General features: G+C 41.1%; 1 protein-coding gene across 1 annotated transcript in view; it reads right to left on the bottom strand.

The window, feature by feature from the left end:
• Nucleotides 1–6010: 6010 nt before the first annotated feature.
• LOC126194818 (sodium-coupled monocarboxylate transporter 1-like) overlaps nucleotides 6011–25325 on the bottom strand; it is a 201534-nt gene continuing 182219 nt past the window's right edge. Inside the window, exon 15 of the mRNA XM_049933145.1 lies at nucleotides 6011–7391. Within this exon, the coding sequence (XP_049789102.1) occupies nucleotides 7326–7391 (66 nt within the window). The 3' untranslated portion in view covers nucleotides 6011–7325. The remainder of the gene's footprint in view (nucleotides 7392–25325) is intronic.

The following is a 25325-nucleotide window of genomic DNA, read 5'->3' as shown; positions in this document are numbered from 1 at the left end:
CTTTAATGTCCCTCGACTCTTATAACGGCCACCTGGTTTCTGTACCAATTGTAAATAGCCTTTCGCTCCCTGTATTTTACCCCTGCCACCTTCAGAATTTGAAAGAGAGTATTCCAGTCAACACTGTCAAAAGCTTTCTCTAAGTGTACAAATGATAGAAACGTAGGTTTGCCTTTTCTTAATCTAGCTTCTAAGATAAGTCATAGGGTCAGTATTGCCTCACGTGTTCCAATATTTCTACGGAATCCACTCTGATCTTCCCCGAGGCCGGCTTCTACCAGTTTTTCCATTCGTCTGTAAAGAATTCGTGTTAATATTTTGCAGCCGTGACTTATTAAACTGATAGGTAATTTTCACAGCTGTCAACACCTGCTTTCTTTGGGATTGGAATTATTATATTCTTCTTGAAGTTTGAGGGGATTTCTCCTGTTTCATACATCTTGCTCACCAGATGGTAGAGTTTTGTCAGGACTGGCCCTCCCAAGGCTGCCAGTAGTTCTAATGGAGTGTTGTCTACTGCCGGGGTGTTGTTTCGACTTAGGCCTTTCAGTGCTCTGTCAAACTCTTCACGCGGTGTCGTATCTCCCGTTTCATCTTCATCCACCTCCACTTCCATTTCCATAATATTGTGCTCAAGAACATCACCACTGTATAGACCCTCTATATACTCCTTCCACCTTTCTGCTTTCCCTTCTTTGCTTAGAACTGAGTTTCCATCTGGCCTCTTGATATTCATGCAAGTGGTTCTCTTTTCTCCAAAGGTCTCTTTAATTTTTTGTAGGCAGTATCTATCTTACCCCAAGTGAGATAAGCCTCTACATCCTTACATTTGTCCTCTAGCCATCCCTGCTAAGCCATTTTGCACTTCCTGTCGATCTTATTTTTGAGACGATTGTATTGCTTTTTGCCTGCTTCATTTACTGTATTTTTATATTTTCTCCTTTCATCAATGAAATTCAATATTTCTTGTGTCACCCAAGGATCTCCACTAGCCCTCGTCTTTTTACCTACTTGATCCTCTGTTGCCTTCACTACTTCATCCCTCAAAGCTACCCATTCTTCTTCTACTGTATTTCTTTCCCCCATTCGTGTCAATTGTTCCTTTATGCTCTCCCTGGAACTTTGTACATCCTGTAGTTTAGTCAGTTTATCCAAGTCCCATCTCCTTAAATTCCCACCTCTTTGCAGTTTCTTCAGTTTTAATCTACACTTCATAACCATTAGATTGTGGTCAGAGTCCACATCTGCCCCTGGAAATGTCTTACAATTTAAAACCTGGTTCCTAAATCTCTGTCTTGCCATTATATAATCTATCTGAAACCTGTCTCCAGGCTTCTTCCATGTATACAACCTTCTTTTATGATTCTTTAACCAAGTGTTAGCTATGATTAAGTTATGCTCTGTGCAAAATTCTACCAGGCGGCTTCCTCTTTCATTTCTTAGCCCGAATCCATATTCACCTACTGCGTTTCCTTCTCTTCCTTTTCCCACTATCGAATTCCAGTCACCCATGACTATTAAATTTTCTTCTCCCTTCACTATCTGAATAATTTCTTTTATCTCATCATACATTTCTTAATTCCTTCGTCATATGCAGAGCTAGTTGGCATATAAACTTGTACTACTGTAGTAGGCGTGGGATTCGTGACTATCTTGGCCACAATAATGCGTTCACTATGCTGTTTGTAGTAGCTTACCCGCACTCCTATTTTTTATTCATTATTAAACCTTCTCCTGCATTACCCCTATTTGATTTTGTGTTTATAACCCTGTAATCACCTGACCAGAAGTCTTGTTCCTCCTGCCACCGAACTTCGCTAATTCCCACTATATCTGACTTTAACCTATCCATTTCCCTTTTTAAATTTTCTAACCTACCTGACCGATTAAGGGATCTGACATTCCACGCTCCGATCCGTAGAACGCCTGGTAACGAGGTCCTCTTGAGTAGCCCCGGCCGAAAATCCGAATGGTGGACTACTTTACCTCCGGAATATTTTACCCAAGAGGACGCCATCGTCATTTAGCCACACAGTAAAGCTTCATGGCGAAGGCTATAGTTCATTATTACAACCTTCTGTCTGTTGATTAAATGTTTATATACTTGATTCAGTGGTAAATCATTCTATGTGAAGTCTTACGATAAATACTGAAATTGTTATAGTGACTGCCAGTTTTCTTTAGTGGTTAGATGAGCCCCTTCATTAATATATCTCTGTGAGATGTGGTACCTGTACTGTCATGCTTTAGTGGGCCATCCCTAGTAGTTTTATATTCAATAAGGCTTTATCAGTTGGTCGACATTGTTTCTCTTAAATTTTCATGATCTTATGTGGAGCTTCCCTGTCATGTAGGCTAATGAAGATCAGAGTTATAGTTTCTTAGGTGTATGCTAAACAGCTCAACTGAAACCTCACAAAAGCCATTAACAAAAGTGTGCCCAAGATATTGGAAGATTACTATTTCATAACTGTCATTCAGCTTCAGTTCACTGTCAGTAATAATGGTGAACAGTTTAGATCAAAATTATGAGAGAAAGTTAAGGTAGACAGCAACTTTAAACATTTCTCTATTTATTACTGTATAGGGTGTTTCAAAATGAGTTTTGTAAATCTGGGGACAGTTTTCTTACACCGAAAGAAGAAAAAAGTTCAGTAACCAACGGCTCTAAAACGCATAACTTAAGAGCTATGAGCACTTGTTCATCCTCGATACAGTGAGCCACATCTACTACAACCCCTTTTCTTTCCATGTATTGGGAGGAGGTAGTATTGGACAAAACGAGAAAAAAGTATCCAGTAAACATGGGCTCTAAAATCTGTATCTTAGTAGCTATGAAGACTTGTTTGGTAGAAGAGATGTGTTTCACTGTAGCGAAGATGAACAAATGCTCGTAACGCTTAACGTATTCCTTTTGGAGCCCATGTTTACTAGACACTTTTTTCTTGTTTTTGCGAAAAGAACATATCGGTAAATTTTTAAAACGTCATTCTGAATCATCCTGTAAACCAGCTTCCAACCCACTGGAGCACATGACACGTGACCGTGTTCACTTATTTCGTGAATATAGTGGGAAAGATCACATAAAGTGATGTGGAAAGTTATTGGTCTTCCAGACTGTTTTCAACAGTCCACCCTATGACAGTACAGGAAAGCAACCTCACACTGTTTAATTTGATGTAAAGCTGCCTGGTATTTTCGAGCAGCGTATAACCTTTCCACTAACAGACTAGATTTCAAGAGAAAAGTTGCATCGCCAAGTCCTAGAACACATTAACAACAAATTCTGATGCAAGAAAGAGGAGACCCAAATGGGTTGTGAAGCCTATTGTTTGTGATCTTGATGATTGGGTTCTAGTGGGAACACGCACTATGCCTCATAAGATAACAATGGTTAAGAAGTTTCACCATCATTTTACTGGCCATTTCATACAAGTAAAATTCTACATGCGAAAGGTTTACTTTTCTAATACATTAACTTTGGGAAGTAACACAGACTGTAGCATACTGAAAGTATAAAACCATATTATAAAAGTAAATGACTTTATTCTGTCAGTGGTATGTATCATTTCCGTATGTTGCTATCAGTCTGCGGATCTGTGAGTCACGTTGTTTATAAGATTTTGTTTGCTAGACTGTCCTACACAAATGTCGCATGTTTTATGACTCTGCGTGGAAATTTATGTGCCACTTTCTATTGACAGTAAGAAGACTCAGCAGACGAAACAGCAAAAAGGTTTTCTATATAAGTGTGTGATCTTACAGCGCAGAGATGGTGAGACGGGATGGAAAGAAAGAGGTGCACGCACGTTTCAACATGCCGCACAAAGTTTTTTCACTGTAACTGACGTTGTCTAGTTTCATGTTGCCCGGCATGGTCGAATGGCGTCACAGAGAGCAGAAGAAGTGGTTATGAGATTCACTACATGTACTTTGATGAGATGTGACGAAGTAACGGATGTTGTTGGTCGACGGGCGATCACCCCTTCGTCCAGTATTGCAGCTGGTGAAATCATTGCCTGATCGTATTCCCGCCCACCATCAGGAAGTTTGTTTAGAGTCCCACCTTCCCGCCGCTCACCTCACCGCATCACAACACACCATGTCAAATGTACAAAGTTTTAATAATTTTTTCTCAAATGCACAAAATTTTACTTTTCTGCTTGAGTAAAGTTTTATGACACACTATCCATATTTAGTGGTAGTATAATGATGTTTAGGTTTTTCGTGTACTTTGCTAAGAGATAACCGACATGCTGATTTTTCGTTTGTTCACATTATGCAGATGTAGAACATTCTTTTCTTGAGACTTTATCAGAGTCCAGTAGGTATCTTTTCCATGTTAGTGGCATGTCTTTTTACTGAACTGTTAAGTATTTTCATGAGTTTATGCAAGGTTAAGTGTAAATATTCTGCAGAGGTTTCTTTGCCTTCTGTTTTAATGTTTCTATTTGCCATGATGCATTATGGCCAGATAATCCGTTACTGTTATAAGCTGTAACGAATGAACATCGATTGCTTTTATTGTCTTTATTTTCATACTTTGATGCACTTTTAATTGAGTTTTTTTTTTCGTCAGTCCATTCTGACAGTAACAGTTGAGGATACACGTATTCAGTTGTATTAGGCCTTCATGGCATTGAATAGTCGGACACACACATATGGGAAATATTGAACACTCCTGCTCATTGTTTATGTATTATCATCATTGCTTTTTCATACTAAAACCATATTACATGTAATGTTCTATAGATTTTATGATGTTTTGAATCAAATATTTCCAATGTTTTGACATTTTCTTAACATTTTTTGACTGTAACTAGGTTTATTTTGTAGTTATACACTTAAATAATATTTTTGCATTTTTGTGGGATATTTGTGAATTTTTTGTAACTTTCAGGGGTTTCTTTTTCTTTTGATTTTGGTTTATATTGGTAATGTAATGTTAATATCATGGCGCTAAGTACATATAAAACGAATTTTTTTTCTAACCGATGATAAGGGGGATGTAGCTCAGGCGTCACAGTTTCGTGTAAATTTACAGTGTCAATTTGGCAGTACATTGCGCTTTGTTTCTGATTTCAACTGTGTGCCTGGTTTGACGCTCCGACGGGCGGTGAATATTGTGCAATAGTACAGTTGAGGGTGAATCGCTATGTGGATCGGTCTCTAGCAGACCGCACTTGTCTGAGTAGCATTATTTGTATTACGTATGGAGCTGAATGTATAAAAGTGGAACATTTCGTTAAATAAGTTAATAACTCTCTTGATGGATGTTTTGTGGAATCTGTAAGATAAACGTAGACTTTGTTCCGTTTTTGATTACTTATGTGTTGATCTGCGACAGTCACATACCTTTCCTGAACCTGGTAGTATGGGGTTTGTGAGATCACTCCCTATGCAGCCCGCATGTCAGGACAAGGACCAAATAATACCCTGCGAGAGGATAAAAGCGGAGGAGCTGAGAAACTGGTTTCCACTATTATCGAATTATCTGTACAAAATTTGATTCTGGTAGGAATTTTCCCCTTGATGGGCGTGATATTGTTTTGTTGATGAAATTAACATGTATAACATTTTTTCTCTGAAATCTATACTGCGAATTAAGAGTAGTAAAGGGTAGTGAGGTGCCTCATATACATGTAGGTTGACCTACACGTGGTCTCAGACGAAGCTCTGGTGACCGAACCAAAATGGTATAATCGTTCTATTCGGAATAAAGGAAACGCTCAAACATAACGTCAGGCTAGGGGCCGAATATTAGCAGCACCACTTGCTGTTATTCGGCTAACAATCGAGTCGTAGGAGCGTCTTTACTGCTTTGAAGTCACCAGAATGAGAAATGATGGATAAATAAAAAGCGTTGACGAACAGAAATCTACAAGAACGTGAGAGGAAAAAATATTTTAAAAATTGGTACTAGGATTGTTCAGGGAATAGGTTATAAGGATTTAGAGATGATTATCAAAACATTAAACCGTACAGAACTCTTAGAATTAACTTCGTTGTATTATCACTTTTTGTACACAGTGAAAGGTTCTGACATTTAGTAAACCAAACATTATGTACTTTTTTACGTAAATAATTTTAAGAGACAAAACAGATTTACGAAACATTTCATACTTGTAGCGAAAATTTGTGTGTAACTGCAAGCCACGAAAAATTTCGTTTAAAGTGCTTTCGCTGAATCACTGGTTATCATTCACTCACATTTCTCTTCATTCCCTATGAATATGTGAAACTGATACTGTCAGTACCCTTCTGCAAACATGACAAAAAGTCTTCGTTTATGTGAAAGGTCCAAACCTGCGCAACACATTAAATGAAGAAAGTTTCACCAAAAAAAAAGTAAGTTTCACTAACCATGAATATCGTGCCAGCACAAAGTACATGGTAATGGTTATTAAAAGTCCACTAAACTATTCCTTAAGTAAGTTAACGAACAATATGCGATGTAAAACAATGGAGAAACATGACACTTAATACATAAAACTTCAGTTACGTAGACAAAATACAGTTCAGTGAATGTTTGTTTATTAATTCGCACCTTGCTTAAAAAATACGTCGTAACCTATTTGTAACAACGGCACAGTAAATGTCATTTTCACGTTATCTGCAACGTTGACCAACATTTTTATGTATGTTGCACATGATATATCACTATTTCTTAAATGAGATTTTGTGTGTGACATATTTTGAATGTTTTATATACTCTGAAAATAAATCAGCCGCTACAGCTTGGAAGTAACTACTGTAAGAAATGGTCACAGCTTACTTGAGACTCGCGACAGTAGCGTTCTTAAGCTATGCATGAGGATACTGTATCCCGAATACGGATGAAAACTGTTTCTTCAGATAAAGTATCATTGCACGAAACCATGTAAAAAGAAGTTATGGAAGTACTCGCGATCAATGTGATTAAGTTCTAAACTCGACTATCAAACTACACTCAGGTAGTCAGGTCGTCTCAGGACGATTCATACCTATGATATTTTCTGTATTTTGCAACCAAGCAATGTGAATACCTTTTCACTTTGCTGATTTAATACTTCAAAAGCTAGTGAAAAAATCAAGGACACAGCAAATCAGCATTTTTCCCATCGGAAAACGAAAAAAAGGGCTTCCAGTCATTTGACATCCGTTTCGTAAGAAGATTTGCGTTTATCGTTGGTTAACAAACATGGGATATCTCAAGTCCTTAAAGGTTGTATCTTAATCAAAAGATTCCACCTTAGTATCTTATTATTATTATTAAAGCTCGTCACCGAATTCATTATCATCCTAAAAATTGATAATGTATTGAGAAAACACAAGAAAGTGCTGCATCAGTCCACGTCTTTCAGTTTTCTTCTGTCCTCTTCTTCTTGTGAGATTACCCGCATCTCAACCGTCTGAAACATAAATCGTAACAATATATCATTAATTCGTTGTACATAGACACCAGTATATAGTATGGTCGTGTGTAGAGTTTAAATGCTACGTTATCAAAGGCTTAAACATAGCAATTCAGTACCGTGGATCACTTATGACTGTACCAATTGTTAATTATTTTTCATTGATTCATGGTTTAGTAATTAATTTTGGTCTTTTTTCCGATGAATCACTTCCTAGTCTTGCTTGAGTACTATTTCAGTGCAGTTGTTATTGCAAAATATGTGGAGAAAAATAGTCACATTACGAATATCAGGATGCCGATAGCGAAGGGCACTGGTTACGTTCTCTGCAAAAAAACTTGTGACTTCTACACTGAAGAGACAAAGAAACTGGTACACCTGCCTAATATCTTGTAGGACCCCCATGAACACGCAGAAGTGCCGCAGCACGACGTAGCATGATTCGACTAATGTGTGAAGCAGTGCTGGAGGGAATTGACACCATGAATCCTGCATGGCTGTCCATAAATCCGCCAGAATACGAGGGGGTGGAGATTTCTACCGAACAGCACGTTGCAAGGTATCCCAGATATGCTCAGTAATGTTCATGTCTGGGGAGTTTGGTGACAAGCGGAAGTGCTTAAAGTCAGAAGAATGTTCCTGGCGACACTCTATAGCAATTTTGGACTTGTGGGGTGTAGCATTATCCTGCTGGAATTGCCTACTTCCTTCGGAATGCACAATGGACATGAATGGATGCAAGGTATCAGAGAGGTTGCTTAGGTACGTGTCACCTGTCAGAGACGAATCTAGACATATCAGGGGTCCATATCACTCCAAGAGTACACGCTGTAAGGGATCAACCTCCTCTTACGAATTGAGAACAATATATCACTGTCTCACACAGGTCGCAGTCGGTATTATCGATAGTCGAGCGTCCGGTGTGCCAGAGTAGTGTTGGGACTCCAGGCAAGTAACAAACAATCCTGTTCGCAGAACATCCGAAAATGAGCATTATAGCAGAGGATGAAAATACCGCTTCAGTTGTAAATTACTTTTTTTTTTATGGGACTTAACTGCTAAGGTCATCAGTCCCTAAGCTTACACACTACTTAACCCAAATTATTCTAAGGAGAAACACACACACCCATGCCCGAGGGAGGATTCGAACCTCCGCCGGGACCAGCCGCACCCTCAGGTGTCGTAGCTGTGCTGTGGTCCCCGAGCGTACCAGGCGCGGTATGCTGCCTGTGAGCGCTGGACAGGGCGGATTATGCATTCCCTGTTCTGCGCTCATAGGCAGCACACCGCGCCTGGTACACGCGGCGCTCGGGGACCACAGCACAGCTACGACACCTGAGGATGGGCTTATAACGGTCCGAAACCGGTCGTGTGAAAATAAAGTAATTTACAATTGAAGCGGTATTTTCAACCTCTGCCAGGCAAGTAAGTTGTTGACTGCTAAGCGAGCAGGGCAGATTTCGGCACAAAGGCCGACGGCGTTTACAACTGTTTAACGGCTGTTTGAGTCCCCCAACGTCTTGGGCCCGACCTCCAGCAAATACCCAGATAGCATTAATTGAGTGATTTGTTGGCGTGTTTAAGTATTCATTTGTGCACCTTGATTACGCGAAAGCCGCGCCGGGCACCCACGATTTGGATTGCAGTGAGGATTGTGCATTCAGTGCTACATGAAGAATATGGGCGTGTGACAACAGTAATAGGTAACCTGTGATGAGCTGATTGTTATTACGTTGTCAGACGAAGGGAGTAACTGCCTCATTCGTGCTGTTTAGACAACAGATGTAGAAAGTTAACATCAAATTATATATCTGACATTCTAATTAGCTTTTTTTGATTTGATACGAAACAACTCCCGTGCGAATATTAACAGATGAGCCTTCATCAGTTGCACATGCTCAAACTATCCTAAACTGTTAGGCTATAACCCACTAGTCAATAACGGTGGGTTTAATAGTGAGTGTCTCAGAACTCGCCACACCATTACACAGCCTCCACCAGCTTCAACAGTCCCCTGCTGGCATGCAGCGTCCATGGATTCACGAGGTTGTCTGCATACCCGTCTGCATACGTCCATCTGCTCGATACAATTTGAAACCAGACACGTCCGACCATGCAACGTGTTTCCAGTCATCAACGGTCCAACGTCGGGGTTGTCGGGTCCAGGCGAGGTGTAAAGCTTTGTGTCATGCAGTCACTAAGGTTACACGAGTGGGACTTCGGCCATGAAAGCTCATATCAATAATGTTTCGTTGAATGGTTCCCACGCTGAAACTTCTTGGTGGCCTGGCATTGAAATCTGTAGCAATTTGCGGAAGGGTTGCACTTCTGTCACATTGAACTGTTCTCCTCACTCATCGTCGGTCCCGTTCTTGCAGGATCTTTTTCCGGCCGCAGCGATGCCGGAGATTTGATGTTTTACCCGATTCCTGATATTCATGGTACACTCGTGAAATAGTCGTACGGGAAAATCCCGACTTCATCGCTACCTCGGAGATGCAGTGTGCCATCGCTCGTGTGCCGACTATAACACCAGGTTCAAAATCACTTAAACCTTGATAATCTGCCATTGTAGCAGCAGTAACCGATCTAACAACTGCGCTGGACACTTCTATAGGCCGTGCCGAGCGCATCGCCGTATTCTGACATACATATCTCTGTATTTGAATACGCATGCCTATACCAGTTTCTTAAGCGCTTCAGTGTAAAATTATACGAGGGTTGAAAGTAATAAAATTTTCTCCAACTTAACATTATCATTTTTTTCTTGTGTATTCAAATGTCTTCTGAATGCAACAGTCAAGTTTCTTGATTATACATTTGTTTTCTTTCTACTAGAAACAATCACAGAGCACGCTTCGAATTGAGACCAGTGTCCGCCATGCATTTCCACCATAAGAAAGACTTTTGTAGCATATGGTGAACATAAGGTTATTTGATTGTGCCTAGTACAGATCAGTCACTTTTCTCCATAGAAAGAGAATCCTTATTTTTGCCAGATACAGCCTTTGTTTTGAAACTGATGCAATGCCTTCTTTGATGTCGTTAAAACGGAAAAAAATTGACTTTCAGAAATGAGGTAGATATAACAAATCGGCTTCACGAACTTCTCAAACAATTTATTTAAAACACGCATGCATGTAGAAAGGAAGAAGTTTACATCATTCTGCTTCACAACACAGGCACAGGAATATCGTATTTTCCCGCAGATACTAGGCAGCGACTTTCAGTTAAAATGTCCTCCCCTTTATGGGAATTACATAATATCTGTACAAGTACCGGTTTGACGCAGGAACGACGACATATAGAAGTTCTGGCCTGGCAGCGAGACCTGCACGGATAGCCAAAGTGGTTGCGGTCTTGCGTAAAGCGGAAAATCCGGTTTCGAGTACCGATCCGCCACAAATTTTCACTGTCGTCATTCCCTTACACAGCTGATAGTTGTCAAATTCGCAACTGCTAATACATTTCATGTATTGAACAGAAGTTATGAAAGTAACACCAACAAACCTAAAAGACAAGTAATGGGATGAAACTGAATTAAATTAGGTGATAAGGAAATAAGGGACGATATGTAGCGTCGAGTGTAAATATTTGGATAGTAAAATAACTGATGATGATCGAAGTGGTGAGTATACAAAATGCAAACTAGACAGTTTTGTTAACATAGAACATAAATTTAGATGTTAGGTCTTTTTGAAGGTATTTACCTGGATTGTAGTCTAGTACATAAGTGAAACACGGACAATAAACAGTTCAAATTAGAAGAGAATAGAAGCTTTTAAACTGTGGTGCTTCAGAGAATACTGAAGAATGGATGGGTGGATGTAGAGGCTTATCTCACTAGGGGTAAGATAGATACTGCCTACAGGAAAATTAAATAGACCTTTGGAGAAAAGAGAACCACTTGTATGAATATTAAGAGCTCAGATGGAAACCCAGTTCTAAGCAAAGAAGGGAAAGCAGAAAGGGGGAAGGAGTATATAGAGGGTCTATACAAGGGCGATGTACTTGAGAACAATATTACGGAAATGGAACAGGATGTACATGAAGATGAAATGGGAGACATGATACTGCGTGAAGAGTTTGACAGAGCACTGAAAGACCTGAGTCGAAACAAGGCCCCGGGAGTAGACAACATTCCATTAGAACTACTTACGGCCTTGGGAGAGCCAGTCCTGACAAAACTCTACCATCTGGTGAGCAAGATGTATGAGACAGGCGAAATACCCTCAGACATCAATCACAAAGAAAGCAGGTGTTGACAGATGTAAAAATTACCGAACTATCAGTTTAATAAGTCATGGCTGCAAAATACTAACGAGAATTCTTTACAGATGAATGGAAAAACTAGTAGAAGCCGACCTAGGGGAAGATAAGTTAGGATTCCATAGAAATATTGGAACATGTGAGGCAATACTGACCCTACGTCTCATCTTAGAAGAAAGATTAAGGAAAGGCAAACCTACGTTTCTAGCATTTGTAGACTTAGAGAAAGCTTTTGACAATGTTGACTGGAATACTCTCTTTCAAATTCTGAAGGTGGCAGGGGTAAAATACAGAAAGCGAAAGGCTGTTTACAATTTGTACAGAAAGCAGTTGCAGTTATAAGAGTTGAGGGACATGAAAGGGAAGCAGTGGTTGGGAAGGGAGTGATACAGGGTTGTAGCCTCTCCATCTGTAGCTTCTCAATCTCTATATTGAGCAAGCAGTAAAGGAAACAAAAGAAGTGTTCGGAGTAGGTAGTAAAGTCCATTGAGAAGAAATAACAACTTTGAGGTTCGCCGATGACATTGTAATTCTGTCAGAGACACCAAAGGACTTGGAAGAGGAGCTGAATGGAACGGATAGTGTCTTGAAAGGAGGATATAAGATGAACATCAACAAAAGCAAAACGAGGATAATGGAATGTAGTCGAATTAAGTCGGGTGATGCTGAGGGTATTAGATTAGGAAATGAGACACTTAAAATAGTAAAAGAGTTTTGCTATTTGGGGAGCAAAATAACTAATGATGGTCGAAGTAGAGAGGATATAAAATGTAGACTGGCAATGGGAAGGAACGCGTTTCTGAAGAAGAGAAATTTGTTAACATCGAGTATAGATTTAAGTGTCAGGAAGTCGCTTCTGAAAGTGTTTGTATGGAGTGTAGCCATGTATGGAAGTGAAGCATGGACGATAAATAGTTTGGACAAGAAGAGAATAGAAGCTTTCGAAATGTGGTGCTACAGAAGAATGCTGAAGATTAGATGGGTAGATCACATAACTAATGAGGAGGTATTGAATAGAATTGGGGAGAAGAGGAGTTTGTGGCACAACTTGACAAGAAGAAGGGACCGGTTGGTAGGACATGTTCTGAGGCATCAAGGGATCACAAATTTAGCATTGGAGGGCAGCGTGAAGGGTAAAAATAGTAGAGGGAGACCAAGAGATGAATACACTAAGCAGATTCAGAAGGCTGTAGGTTGCAGTAAGTACCGGGAGATGAAGAAGCTTGTACAGGATAGAGTAGCATGGAGAACTGCATCAAACCAGTCTGAAGACCACAACAACATGGGGCCGCATGTCTTGGTAATGCATTTCCAAGCATTCCTCTAGGCGGCGGCGGGGTCCTACGATGAGGCTTTAATGCGCTGTTCGCGGATCAGTTTATGGTCTTGTCACTTTTAGTGAATATATGGGGGAGTGAGTCTTGTGGGACAGCGGCGGAACTGTTGGCATGTGTAGATGATCGTGCATCATTGGTACAGGTTACCCTGGACGAGAGTTCGGCGGTGGCACTTAACAATACACGACAGAAAGAAGGTCAGCATCGGACGTAATGATATCTGTCTTTTTTTATTTTGTTGCAGTTCCAGATTTTAACTGACAGTGCAGCTATCGTCTGTGTTTTACATGGAGTCATGTAGAATCAACGTAATTATAACGACACATATTGCGGTCTAACTCTGGAGCGTGTGTCGTTTTGAATCTACATAACTGCTTATAAGGCACAGATGTCACCTAACTGAGATAGCTAGAGGCCGTGCAATAGAGCCACGAGAAGGTGGATGTATCTTCTTCGATACTGCAGAAAAACTTAGCGGGAATGTAGCCACTGTACAAGATTGCCGGTAGTGATGGTCACGAGAATGTATGGTCGCAAGAAGACAGGGATCCGGACGGCCACGTGGCACCAACGACGGGAAAGACCATCGAGTTTGGTGATGGTTGGTTGTTTTGGGGGAAGAGACCAAACAGCGAGGTTATCGGTCTCATAGGATTAGGGAAGGATGGGGAAGGAAGTCGGCCGTGCCCTTTCAAAGGAACCATCCCGGCATTTGCCTGGAGAGATTTAGGGAAATCACGGAAAACCTAAATCAGGATGGCCGGACGCGGGATTGAACCGTTTACCTTCCGAATGTGAGTCGAGTGTGCTAACCACTGCGCCACCTCGCTCGGTTTTGGTGATAGCTCTGGCGCATCGTACTGCAGCTGTAGCAGCAATCTGAGCAGCGGCTAGCACCACAGAGACACAACTAACTGTTACAAATCGGTTACTTGAAGGACAGCTGCGAGATAGGCACTCTGTAGCGTGTCTTCCACTGACGACAATCCACAGGGATTTGCGAATTCGGTGGCATCAAGCGAGACCTCGTTGGAGGTCAGGGTGGATGTCTGTTGTGTTTTCTGCTAAGAGTCGGTTCTGCCTCGGTGCAAGTGACGGCCAAGTGTTGGCTAGAAGGTGGCCAACTGAGAGTCTGAAGCTAACCTGTCTGTGGTCTAGACGCACTGAACCTGCAGCTGGACTTATGGTCTGGGATGCGATTTCGTATGGCAGCAGGAAAACTCTCGTGGTTATCCCATGCACCCTTACTGCAAATCTGTTCGTCAGGCTGGTAATTCGACCTGTTGTGCTGTCATTCTTAAACAGCATTCCGGTGGGTGTTTTCCAACAGGATAACGCTCGCCTACATACAGCTGTGTACACTGTGTCGACGTCTTGCCTTGACTTGCCGATCACCAGATCTGTCTCCAGTCGAGCACATATGGAACATCATCGGATGACAACTCCAGCGTCATCCAGAAACAGCATTAACCGTCCCTGTACTGACCCACGAAGTACAACAGCCATGGAACTCCATCCCATTAACTGACATCCGGCGCTTGTACAACACAGTGCATGCACGTGTGCATGCTTGCATTCAACATTCTCACGTTTACACTCATTATTAATGTAACAGCATTTAACTTTTCCAACGGCTTATCTCGTGCTCATATTAACTTGTAATCTTACAATGTTAATCGCTTAAATACATTACCCAGTCAAATAATTTTCTAAATTTCATTATTCTAAAGTAATTATTTTTTGATGTTGTGGTTTTTTTTCACCAGTGTATATGTTTTACAGGATACACCATGACACTTTTGTAGACGATGCTGTTGAATACAAGGAGATTGTAACGCCAGAAAACTGTAGCTAAATGCAATGTAACCAGCAGGCGGTCGATCATAGGTGCCTCTGCCACTGAAGTTCAATATAAGGCACCGTTTCTTTCCGTCTAAGAGTGTTCCTGCAGCTTATATACAACGTAGCGTGACTCCGATGCAGGTATATAAGCACCGACATGTAGACAAGGAATTAGTACGGGATTCGTGTATTTTCGATGTGCATGCGGTTTGTGCAGAAATGTCAACTAGGGTAACGTTATTGCTAAATGCGTCCAAACAGAATTAATGTGCTGTTATACTTTTCTTAGCTGCCGAAAGACGAACACCTGTAGACAATTATCTGAGAATGAAGAATGAACGCTGGAGAAATTACGGCTTGCAATTAATGTTAAACGTCCAGGAAAACTGCGACAAGGTGTGGTGCTGCTTCATGATAACGCAAGTCCCCATATCGCAAATGCCGACCATTGTCGCCGAGGGGTTCTAGTCGCTTCATTCTCGAACCCCGTGACCGCTACGCTCGCAGATTCGAATCCCGCCTCGGACATGGATGTGAGTGATGTCCTTAGGTTAGTTAGGTTTAAGTAGTTCTAAGTTCTAGGGGACTGATGACCTCAGATGTTAAGTCCCATAGCGCTCAGAGCCATTTGAACCATATCGCAAATGCCGTAACGTAGAAGTTACGCAACTCAAGTGGGAGACGCTAGAGCATCCGCCCTATAGTCCTGAGCTCTCCCCATGCGATTATGACGCCTTCGGCCCCTTAAAAAAGGGCTTCAAGGGTCGACGATTCCTGTCGGGGGACGATGTGTAGCAGACAGTTACAGATTTCTTCACGGAGCAGGGCACGGTGTTTTATCAAACGGGTATCTGCAGCCTAATACGTCGTTGGGATGATTACCTAAACTCTCAAGATGATTTTGCCTGCTTAATATTACGATTATGGAGTGTACGGCATTAAACGTTTAATTAAACAGTGCATAATGTAATATATTGCATATAAATAGACGAAGAGATCCATCATTCCTCTTCGATTACGCTTCTGGCAGTAAACAACAGTAAACAGAAACAACCGTAGAATACCCTAAAGTAACGGCCTGGACCGATCTAATATGGAATGACCACGTAAAGCTAATTGTAGGAAAATCAGATGCCAGCTTTAGAGTCACTGGAAAAATTTTAAGGAAATTTAATTCATCCGAGAAAGAAGTGGCTTGCAAAATACTTGATCGACAGATTCTTGAGTACTGGAAAATGGGGTGAACTGAAACAACAGAGTGAATTAAATTAAACTTCTAGAAACATTAAGTGATATCGTGCCGGACGAAAAATGGAAATATCATTCAAAGATATATTTGTCTAGGTTGGTAGTGAACCAGTCTAAAGGGGCAATTATAAATTTCAAAGTTGGCGACACTGTCAGTTGATGTTCTGTTTACTCTACGACCAACGCTGGATGTAGCAGTGAATTTGCTAAGTTCGAATTTTATCTGTAAGAACCAACCAAAATTGTATTGTTTCAATTTAAGGATCTTGAAAGCAAGTGTCGATTCATTACCCAAATATTCAATTTTAAAGTATACTTCAATCTGTCTTGTGTTTCGAGCTAGAAATTTTGGGAGTGAACGGAAACAGCAGTCGTCAGTGTTTCTTCAGAACGAGATGAAAATTTTGACGGAAATGAAGAACCATTTGGCACTCTTCTCAACCAAGGAGATTATGCTGTGATTATAGTACACGGAAATAGTAACCAATCGGTTAGATTGTATGCGTGTAAGATTTGTTATTTATTTATAAGGTAAAAGTCTTCCCCCCATGAACCATGGACCTTGCCGTTGGTGGGGAGGCTTGCGTGCCGCAACGACACAGATAGCCATACCGTAGGTGCAACCACAATGGAGGGGTATCTGTTGAGAGGCCAGACAAACGTGTGGTTCCTGAAGAGGGGCAGCAGCAGCCTTTTCAGTAGTTGTAGGGGCAACAGTCTGGATGATTGACTGATCTGGCCCTGTAACACTAACCAAAACGGCCTTGCTGTTGTGGTACTGCGAACGGCTGAAAGCAAGGGGAAACTACAGCCGTAATTTTTCCCGAGGGCATGCAGCTTTACTGTATAATAAAATGATGATGGTGTCCTCCTGAGTAAAATATTCCGGACGTAAAATAGTCCCCCATTCGGATCTCCGGGAGGGGACTACTCAGGAAGACGTCGTTATCAGGAGAAAGAAAACTGGCGTTCTACGGATCGGAGCGTGGAATGTCAGCTCCCTTAATCGGGCAGGTAGGTTAGAAAATTTAAAAAGGGAAATGGATAGGTTAAAGTTAGATATAGTGGGAATTAGTGAAGTTCCGTGGCAAGAGGAACAAGACTTTTGGTCAGGTGAATGCAGGGTTATAAATACAAAATGAAATAGGGGTAATGCAGGAGTAGGTTTAATAATGAATAAAAAAATAGGAGTGCGGGTTAGCTACTACAAACAGCATAGTGAACGCATTATTGTGGCCAAGATAGACACGAAGCCCACGCCTACTATAGTAGTACAAGTTTATATGCCAACTAGCTCTGCAGATGATGAAGAAATTGATGAAATGTATGATGAGAAAAAAGAAATTATTCAGGTAGTGAAGGGAGACGAAAATTGAATAGTCATGGGTGACTGGAATTCGATAGTGGGAAAAGGAAGCGAAAGAAGCGTAGTAGGTGAATATGGATTGGTGCTAAGAAATGAAAGATGAAGCCACCTGGTAGAGTTTTGCACAGAGCATAACTTAATCTTAGCTAACACTTGGTTCAAGAATCATGAAAGAAGGCTGTATACATGGAAGAATCCTGGAGATACTACAAGGTATCAGATAGATTATATAACGGTGACACAGAGATTTAGGAACCAGGTTTTAAATTGTAAGACATTCCCAGGAGCAGATATGGACTCTGACCACAGTTTACTGGTTATGAACTGTAGATTAAAACTGAAGAAACTGCAAAAAGGTGGGAATTTAAGGAGATGGGACCTGGATAAACTGAAAGAACCAGAGGTTGTTCAGAGTTTCAGGGAGAGCATAAGGGAACAATTCACAGGAATGGGGGAAAGAAATACAGTAGGAGAAGAATGGGTAACTTTGATAAATGAAATACTGAAGGCAGCAGAGGATCAAGTAGGTAAATAGACAAGGGCTAGTAGAAATCCTTGGGTAACAGAAGAGATACTGAATTTAATTGATGAAATGAGAAAATACAAAAATGCAGTAAATGAAGCAGGCAAAAAGGAATACAAACGTCTCAAAAATGAGATCGGCAAGAAGTGCAAAATGGCTAAGCAGGGATAGCTAGAGAACAAATGTAAGGATGTAGAGGCTTATCTCACGAGGGGTAAGATAGATGGTGCCTACAGGAAAGTTAAAGAGACCTTTGGAGAAAAGAGAACGACTTGCATGAATATCAAGCGCTCAAATGGAAACCCAGTTCTAAGCAAAGAAGGGAAAGCAGAAAGGTGGAAGGAGTATATAGAGGGTCTATACAGGGGCGATGTTGATGAGGACAACATTATGGAAATGGAAGAGGATGTAGATGAAGATGAAATGGGAGATACGATACTGCGTGAAGAGTTTGACAGAGCACTGAAAGACCTAAGTTGCAACAAGGCTCCGGGAGTAGACAACATTCCATTAGAACTACTGACAGCCTTGGGTGAGTCAGTCCTGAGAAAACTCTACCATCTGGTGAGCAAGATGTATGAGACAGGCGAAATACCCTCAGACTTCAAGAAGAATATAATAATTCCAATCCCAAAGAAAGCAGGTGTTGACAGATGTGAAAATTACCGAACTATCAGTTTAATAAGTCACAGCTGCAAAATACTAACGCGAATTCTTTACAGACGAATGGAAAAACTGATAGAAGCCGACCTCGGGGAAGATCAGTTTGGATTCCGTAGAAATGTTGGAACACGTGAGGCAATACTGACCCTACGTCTCATCTTAGAAGAAAGATTAAGGAATGGCAAACCTACGTTTCTAGCATTTGTAGACTTAGAGAAAGCTTTTGACAATGTTGACTGGAATACTCTCTATCAAATTCTGAAGGTGGCAGGGGTAAAATACAGAAAGTGAAAGGCTGTTTACAATTTGTACAGAAAGCAGTTGCAGTTATAAGAGCTGAGGGACATGAAAGGGAAGCAGTGGTTCGGAAGGGAGTGATACAGGGTTGTAGCCTCTCCATCTGTAGCTTCTCAATCTCTATATTGAGCAAGCAGTAAAGGAAACAAAAGAAAAGTTCGGAGTAGGTAGTAAAATACTGGAGGGCAGCGTGGAGGGTAAAAATCGTAGTGGGAGACCAAGAGACTTATACACTGAGCAGATTCAGAAGAGTGTAGGCTGCAGTAGGTACTGGGAGATGAAGAAGCTTGCACAGGATATGATAGCATGGAGAGCTGCATCAAACAACAACAAGATAAAAGTTATGGCGGTGTTTTTTCAAAAAATCAAGGTTAGTTAAACACGGTTACTTAAACATATGAGAAGTCATTTTATAGTCAAGAAGATTATGCAGTGCGACCCCGTTTGTTGTTGTTGTGGTCCTCAGTCCTGAGACTGGTTTGATGCAGCTCTCCATGCTACTCTATCCTGTGCAAGCTTCTTCATCTCCCAGTACCTACTGCAACTTACATCCTTCTGAATCTGCTTAGTGTATTGATCTCTTGGTCTCCCTCTACGATTTTTACGCTCCACGCTGCCCTCCAATGCTAAATTTGTGATCCCTTGATGCCTCAAAACATGTCCTACCAACCGATCCCTTCTTCTAGTCAAGTTGTGCCACAAACTTCTCTTCTCCCCAATCCTATTCAATACCTCCTCATTAGTTACGTGATCTACCCACCTTATCTTCAGCATTCTTCTGTAGCACCACATTTAGAAAGCTTCTATTCTCTTATTGTCCAAACTGGTTATCGTCCATGCTTCACTTCCATACATGGCTACACTCCATACAAATACTTTCAGAAACGACTTCCTGACACTTAAATCTAGACGTTAACAAATTTCTCTTCTTCAGAATCGCGTTCCTTCCCATTGCCAGTCTACATTTTATATCCTCTCTACTTCGACCATCATTAGTTATTTTGCTCCCCAAATAGCAAAACTCCTTTACTATTTTAAGTGTCTCATTTCCTAATCTAATACCCTCAGCATCACCCGACTTAATTCGACTACATTCCATTATCCTCGTTTTGCTTTTGTTGATGTTCATCTTATATCCTCCTTTCAAGACACTGTCCATTCCGTTCAACTGCTCTAGAAGATGATGCAGTGCGACCCCGTTTAATTTCCCGTGATTCCCGTCTTTTGTAATCCCGCTGGCCGCAAGAGCGCATGAAGCGCGACTGTCGCCGGCAGAGGGCAGGTGGGAGCAGAAAGTAGTTGAAGGGATGCGGCGACCAGGAGAGAGAGGAGAGTGTGACGGGCGAGGTGGAGCGCAAGTGAGACTGTGTATTGCTGTGGCCAAGCGTCTGCCGTGGCCCGTTGGCGAAAGTGGTTGGTGCCTTTGCTCACTGCGGGTTTGGCGGGGCCGAGTGTTGGTGGCAACCGTGAACATTGCTCGTTAAAGGCTACTTCGGCGTGTCCTCTGCTATTGAAGTTGCAAGCAGTTTGTGTCAGTTGTGGTACCGGGTTGGAGTCCAGTCCTACCTTTGCAAGTAGTGGATGCGGCGGCGTCTGCGCGATGATACCCGTGGGTTTCTGAGTACGACTAATCTTTGTTACGTCCTTCTCTCGACGCTCTATAAGCAAGTGTTTGTCAAAGGGTGCTAGATTTTACGAGAAATCACGGTGAGCATCCGAGTGTAGTGGTGGCTATTTTGACTCCGTATCCTATCTGCCCGTTATTATGTGTATAAATGTGTTATTTATGAAGATTTTGCCTGGTACTACTTGTGTTTAGTTATGTCAATGTGTGTCGGCTTGTGGCTGTCACTATTCCAAACTGATTTTAGAATCTGAGGGTATAGATTGCAGATGTAATTCCTCTGATTTACGAATTGTACTGTATACTTAGTGAAAATTGTTGAATCTAACTACCCTATTTCTGACGCATATCTATAGTTACCTGTTGGCTCGTATCACGAACTCCAGTTGTTTACTAAACTGTTTGCTTAAAAAAAGCTAAAGACGAATGTGTTGTCTTTTGGTTACAGGATAGATTATAGTTGACTGTATCTCTTGTTAACTGTGATCTGCCTGTGTACGATGATTGAAATTTTTATGAAGGTTTCTAGTACTGTGGTAGCAACAACCGCCGTCCTATGTTAGTAGAGAAGGAGGAATTATTGCTACTGGCGTTGCCTCTGCCACCACCTCTATCATCATTGTTGTTGTTGTTGTGGTCTTCAGTCCTGAGACTGGTTTGATGCAGCTCTCCATGCTACTCTATCCTGTGCAAGCTTCTTCATCTCCCAGTACCTACTGCAACCTACATCCTTCTGAATCTGCTTAGTGTATTGATCTTTTGGTCTCCCTCTACGATTTTTACCCTCCACGCTGCCCTCCAATGCTAAATTTGTGATCCCTTGATGCCTCAAAACGTGTCCTACCAAACGATCCCTTCTTCTAGTCAAATTGTGCCACAAACTTCTCTTCTCCCCAATCCTATTCAATACCTCCTCATTAGTTACGTGATCTACCCACCTTATCTTCAGCATTCTTCTGTAGCACCACATTTCGAAAGCTTCTATTCTCTTATTGTCCAAACTGGTTATCGTCCATGTTTCACTTCCATACATGATCATGATAAATTTGAACCACTCTTGACAGTCATTTTGGATACTTCGAACGCAAGGGTGTTTTGATAATTACTTGCAATAACCGATGGTTGATGTTTGTGAGATATTCATCTGATAATACTCGTATGTTTTTCTGTTTGTAATGTAATTTTATTTTACTTTATTTAATATTCTTTAATGGAAGGAAGTGATTTTACACTGTTGCCGTTTTGAGGTGTTCGTTATCACTTGTGTTACTGTAATTTAGTCTTTTCAGTCGATGTTATTCTTGGATTTTTTTAAAATAAATTGGTTAGTGTTTTTAGAAACGTTAATAAATTCATCGGTTCAGTACCATACCACTCAACACCAGCTCCCTACCGCATTACAAAGATGTTGTTCGAAAGCTCTCCTTCTGGTATTAACTACGACTTGTAGATTCAAAGACACGATCATTTCTAAAGACCATGTCACTGACTTAATGTGTTAAAACACAAACAAAATTCATGAATTTAATGTTACTGTAACTTAAATAGAGATGCACTCTAAGGCAAGGGGACGCAATGCCCGTTGATGTGATATAAACGTACAGACAAACAAATGAAACAGAAAAACTGGATGATTTATTCAAGAAATGAGCTTCACAAATTGATCAAGTTGGTTACGTGTTGGTCCTCCTCTTGGCCCTTACGCAAGATATTATTCTGCTTGGCCCTCATTGATAGAGTTGTTGGATGTTCTTCTGAGAGATATCGTGCCAAATTATGTCCAATCGGAGAGTTAGATAGTCTAAATCCCGAGATGGTTGGAGGGCCCTGCCCATAATGCTCCAAATGTTCTCAGTTGGGCAGAGATTCAGCGACCCTGCTGGCCAAGGTAGGGTTCGGCAAGCACGGAGACAAGCAGTACAAACTCTCGCTGTGTGCGGGCGGGCATTATCTTGCTTAAATGCAAGCTGAGGGTGGCTCGTTGTGTTGGGTTGAGTTGTCTGGGGGAAGAGACCAAACAGCGAGGTCATCGGTCTCATCGGATTAGGAAAGGATGGGGAAGGAAGTCGGCCGTGCCCTTTCAAGGGAACCATCTCGGCATTTGTCTGGAGCGATTTACGGAAATCACGGAAAACCTAAATCAGGATGGCCGGACGCGGGATTGAGCTGTCGTCTTCCCGAATGCGAGTCCAGGGTGGCTCGTGATGAAGAGCAAGAAAACGGGGCGTATAATACAGTCAACGTAGTGCTATGCTGTAAAGGTACCATTAATGACAACAGAAGGGACCCTGTTACGGAAAGAAATGGCACCCCTAGCTCGTGGTTGTCGGCCGTATGGCCGGCGACAGTCAGGTTGGTATCCCATCTCTGTCCTGGGGATCTCAAGGCACGTCTTCAGCCTGGAATCTCATTGACTGGAGTGGAATTGTCTTCAGTGACGAGTTTCGCTTCGAACTGAGCCCCGATGATCAGCGAAGACGTGGCCAGAGACACCCTGGACAGCGGTGGGTTACCGACCTGGGCGTCACCCGCCATATGACCCAACCGGGAGTGATCGTCTGGGTTGCCATTTCATTCCACCGCAGGACTCCTATGCTTGTCATCCGTGGCGCCCATAGAGCACAGTGGTACGCCTACGATATTCTACACACCGTTTTCATGCCGTTCATGACAAGCCTTTCTGGGCTTACATTTCGGCAATATAATGCCCACCCGCATAGTGCTTGAGTTTCTACTGTTTGTCTTTCTGCTTACCAATCCCTACCTTGGGCAACAAGGTCGCTGGATGTCTTCACAATTGAGAACATTTGGAATTCAATGGGCAACCATCTTCGGATTTGACGATCTAACGCGACATATGAACAGAAATTGGTAAGATATCCCCCAGGAGGACATCCAAAAACTCTGTCAATCAATGTGAAGCCAGATAAGTTGCTTGCATAAGGGCCAGAGTTGGATCAACGCGTTATTGAGTTGGTCAGCTTGTGAAGCTCGTTCTCTTAAATAAATCATCCAATTTTAATTAAATTGTAATCATTTGTACGTCTATACAAGTACATCACATCTACAGATTTTCGCCCCATTAGGATAATTCCTTCGTAGCGCGTGTTTCTTCTTTTTTTATTTTTTTCTTAGAGTGAGCAACACCGTTTACTCGGAAAAAAGAATTAAAAATGAAAGGAATTCATCCAGTATTCTTAGTTTCGTAACGAGTAAAACGCTGATAATTTTGTTTCTTATTGTCCTAGAACCAAAATCGATTTTAACATATCGCTTTTCATCCAAAGGACCAATAAATAGAAACAATAAAGAAATTAACACTTCTGTTGTTATTCACGCCCACCTATAGCGTGAATAGAAGCACCAAGCTTTTATTTTTTTATGTTGTAAAATCATGAGATAAGTCACAAAACTGAAATTAAGTTTAAAGTTAGCCACAAGATCTATCTTCCGAGACAATTTTGATTCTCATCTTTCTTTCTAAAATTATTAGTTTTTTCTTTTAAGCCTACGAGCACCAAGTTGTTTTAGGTTACATGGAGCACCAACCCCTGGAAAAATTTGCCCGTGTTACAATAGGCTATAAATTTTGTAACAAGTATTTAAGTGTCTGTGTTGGCAAAGTGAGGTGAACTTATAAATGTTCAGAGTCATAGCTTAAACCAAAATATCTGGAACTCGTAGTGTGTCCATAAATGTAGAAATTAATACGGTATTTTTCTCTGGTCTAAGGCATAACAAGCAGCAGTGTTCAAAACTTAGTGAAAGAAAGTTTATATAAACTAGAAACATAAGCTCCATGCTTGAATACATAGGCTATATTTGATCTAATAACTGAATAATACATTTTTCTCCTTGACGAAAACTTCCAAAACCAGAAACAAAATATTTGTAAAAATATAGGGCACTGTATACTTGAAACTTTCAAGAAACGCTATTCAATTTGAGGCGATATTATTATTTACAGATGACATTTTTCCCCCTGCATTAAAAACGGTTGATTCTTAATGAATGTTAGAGAGGTGATGACAAAGTCCACATGCGGAGGAATTTGCGGATATAAATAAACAAATGAAGATAGTACACAAAGATAATAAAAAAGTAGCCATAAATTTACTTGAAGAAACAGCGGTTGTCTGAACGAATTACTACAGTTACTGCTTGCCAAGGTTGTGAAATGAGATTTAGACATAGTTTGAATTATTGACACAGGTAGTACCAATCCAGTGCAAAATATGCCTTTGAATATAAAAGCTGCATTTTTTATTTTCAATTTTCAAAATTGTAACTTTATAAACGTACAGTATAGTAATTTATAATGTGAAAGATAAAAATAAAAATGCTCATAAACATAGAAGAACATTGTTATGATTAATTTTAATATACCAAAAATTTATGAGCAGTATTAGCCCTTGCTTGGTGGTTGTAAGGTACCCTGTATACGGTACTGAACATCAGTCTGAGGCCTTCAACAGGCTGGATTAATATAAACGATAGAGGAAATACAGTTGTGAGTGGCGCGTGTCTCAGGTGAAGGTTGAGTATATTCGAGAGGGTTATGGAGATGCTTAACGAACTCCAGCGGGAGACTTTACGAGAGAGGTATTACGGGTAACAGACTTTACTGTTGAAATTCTGGGAGCATACAGTGCTTCAGTCTGGAACCGCGCGACCGCTACGGTCGCAGGTTCGAATCCTGCCTCTGGCATGGATGTGTGTGATGTCCTTAGGTTCGTTAGGTTTAATTAGTTCTAAGTTCTAG

This window comes from Schistocerca nitens, chromosome 7 (genome assembly GCF_023898315.1).
Source record: "Schistocerca nitens isolate TAMUIC-IGC-003100 chromosome 7, iqSchNite1.1, whole genome shotgun sequence".
NCBI lineage: Eukaryota > Metazoa > Arthropoda > Insecta > Orthoptera > Acrididae > Schistocerca > Schistocerca nitens.
Note: the sequence above shows the minus strand (reverse complement) of the source record. Positions and strands in the feature narration are given on the sequence as shown.